Below are 2,888 nucleotides of genomic sequence, written 5' to 3' on the forward strand. Positions count from 1 at the left end.
AAATCTTCAATTTTCACGAAAACAAAGAGCAACCCACGACTGGGATTCAATTATCAAACACCAGGCTAAGCTCAGAAACGATAATGATATTCTCACTACTTATACCTACATGGAATCTTTACGCATTTTGCCGAATAGAGTAACGTTGCCTCTCATTCTCAAGGCTTGTGGGAATTTATATGCCATCGAAATGGGCAAGAAAATACACCATGATGTAATGAATACAGGTTTGATTACTGATGTGCGTGTTGGGACAAGTCTTGTTGATTTTTATTGTAAATGTGGGTGTTTGGATGAAGCGAGATACGTGTTTTATGAAATGCGCGAGAGAGATGTAGTGGCCTGGAATGCGATGATTTCCGGGTCTGTGGATTGTAAGGAATTTGAGGAGGCTGTGTTTTTGGTTATGGAGATGCAAAGAGACGTGTTGAGACCGAATGCAAGGACTATGGTGTCATTGCTTGTGGCCACGGGGGAACTCATGGACTTGGGGCTTGGGAAGGAGATACATGGGTATTGTTTGAGAAATGGATTTTTGAACTTGAATGCTCATGTGGGAACTTCTTTGATTGGGTTTTACTTGAAATTTGATGCTAGGACGGCGTATGATGTTTTTGAATCGATGAATTTGAGGAATGTGGTGAGTTGGAATGCAATGATTAATGGGTATGTTGATACAGGGTATTACTTTGAGGCATTCGATCTTTTTGTTCAAATGTTGATGAATGGGGTGAGATGTGATTTGGTGACCATCCTCAGTGCTATACAGGCCATTGCAGAATATGGGTGTATTAAATTGGGTATGCAAGTCCATCAACTGGCAATCAAATGTGATTTTAATGGAGATTTGTACATAATAAATGCATTGATAAATATGTATAGTCAAATTGGATGTATGGACTTTGCACATTTTCTATTTCGATCCGTTTCTACAGGAGATGTTGCTTTGTGGAACTCTATGATTTCTGCATATATCGAGAGAGACGCCATTGATGAAGCTGTGGCTTTGGTAAGAACAATGAGGTTAAAAGGCCCAAGACCAGATGAAAGAACTGTTGTGATTGTACTGTCATTATGTGTTGACTTGGCTAATGGTCTGAGAAATTGTCGAAGCCTGCATGCTCATGTAGTTAAATGCGGAATGGAGAACAATCCCTGCATAAGAAATGCATTTTTAAATCTGTTTGGAGAGCTAAATTGTGTTGAAGATGCCTCGAAATTTTTTGATGAGACAAAAAATCCAGATGTGCTTTCATGGAACACATTGATCTCGGCATTGGCCCATAATGAACTGAGGGGTAAAGCGTGGGATCTCTTTATGCAGATGAGTGAATTACATTTTGCGCCTAACTCCCACACGATAGTTTCCATTCTTGCAGCTTGTAATGACGAGTCATATTTAAAACTTGGTAGATTTATCCATGGTTATGTGATAAAACACGGGATCAAAATTGACCCACCTCTGCATACGGCACTCATAGAAATGTATATGAACTGCAGTGATAAAGAAACAGCCGAGGTGTTGTTTGAGAGCTTTGCTGATAGAGACTTGATCTCGTGGAATGCTATGATTACTAGTTATGTGAAGAACAATGAGGCTGAAAAGGCTCTGTTTCTTTTCCATCATCTGATTTTAAAGAAGCAACCCAATGGTGTGACAATTATTAATGCTCTTTCATCGTGCACAAGTCTAGCTAATCTTCCCGAAGGCCAATGTTTACATGCTTATGCAATGAGGAAATCTCTGGTTTCTGATTTGGCTGTGGCAAATGCTTTCATAAGTATGTATGCAAGATGTGGTTGTATGAAGTATGCTGAGAACATTTTTAAAGCATTATCGAAGAGAAATGTAGTCTCATGGAATGCAATGATAGCCTGCTATGGCATTCATGGGAGAGGATATGATGCTATGCTAGCCTTCTCAAATATGTTGGAAGAGGGCTTTATACCTGACAAGATAACGTTCATTTCTGCTTTATCTGCTTGTAGCCATTCGGGTTTTATAGACAAGGGCACACAGCTTTACCAATCTATGATTCGTGATTTTAGGATTATCCCTGAACCGGTGCACTATGCTTGTGTGGTTGATCTGCTGGCACGTGGAGGTCGCTTTGAGCAAGCTTGGAAGTTCATTAATTCAATGCCTATTGCACCAATTGCATCTGCATGGAGATCTCTTCTTGGTGCTTGTCGAGTGTACTCTGAAACTAAGTATGCTCGTACCATCTTCGAGAAGCTGGTTGAATTAGAACCGACAAATGCAGGTAACTATGTTTTGTTATCGAATATCTATGCAGCTGCAGGCCAATGGTCAGAAGTTGAAAAATTAAGAAAATTGCTTCAAGAAAAGGATTTAAGAAAGCCTCCAGGAAAAAGCTGGATTAGTGTTAGAAATAAGATTCACTACTTCACTGCAGGTGATAAATCACATCCTCAATGCAACAAAATTTACCAAAAATTGGAATTATTGTTGTCATTTATAAAAGAACAAGGATATATTCCTGATCTTCATTGGGTTCTTCGCGATGAAGAAGATGAAGATAAAATTGGGAGGCTCTTAAGCCACAGTGAGAAGCTAGCTATTGCTTTTGGATTGATCAGCATAAGAGGTGGTGCCCCAATCTTGATTTCCAAGAACCTAAGGATTTGTGGTGATTGTCATGAATTTAGTAAACATGTCTCTAAATTGGTTGGAAGGGAAATAGTTTTGAGGGATGGAAGTCGTTTCCATCATTTCATTAATGGCGTCTGCTCATGCAGGGATTTTTGGTAAGACCAGCATCTCAACTCTGGAAGCATGGAACTTCATTCCAACGTTTTTTGGCAATTAACCGTTTGGCAGGGGTACTTTGCATTTTGTAGAAGAGCTTATTGACAAAGTCACATTG

At 39.5% G+C, this 2,888-nt stretch overlaps 1 protein-coding gene across 1 annotated transcript; it reads left to right on the top strand.

Moving 5' to 3' along the window:
- Nucleotides 1-6: 6 nt before the first annotated feature.
- On the top strand, nt 7-2,882 carry LOC111369951 (putative pentatricopeptide repeat-containing protein At3g11460, mitochondrial). Its single transcript, XM_022991686.1, has one exon. The coding sequence runs from the start codon at nt 110-112 to the stop codon at nt 2,771-2,773; it is 2,664 nt and encodes an 887-aa protein (XP_022847454.1). The 5' UTR covers nt 7-109; the 3' UTR covers nt 2,774-2,882.
- The last annotated feature ends 6 nt before the right edge of the window (nt 2,883-2,888 follow it).

Source organism: Olea europaea, chromosome 20 (assembly GCF_002742605.1).
Source record: "Olea europaea var. sylvestris chromosome 20, O_europaea_v1, whole genome shotgun sequence".
In the NCBI taxonomy this organism is placed as follows: Eukaryota; Viridiplantae; Streptophyta; class Magnoliopsida; order Lamiales; family Oleaceae; genus Olea; species Olea europaea.

Bases quoted from the DNA above. Each gene is read 5' to 3' on its own strand.
- LOC111369951 (XM_022991686.1), top strand. From the start codon at position 110: ATGGAATCTTTACGCATTTTGCCGAATAGAGTAACGTTGCCTCTCATT.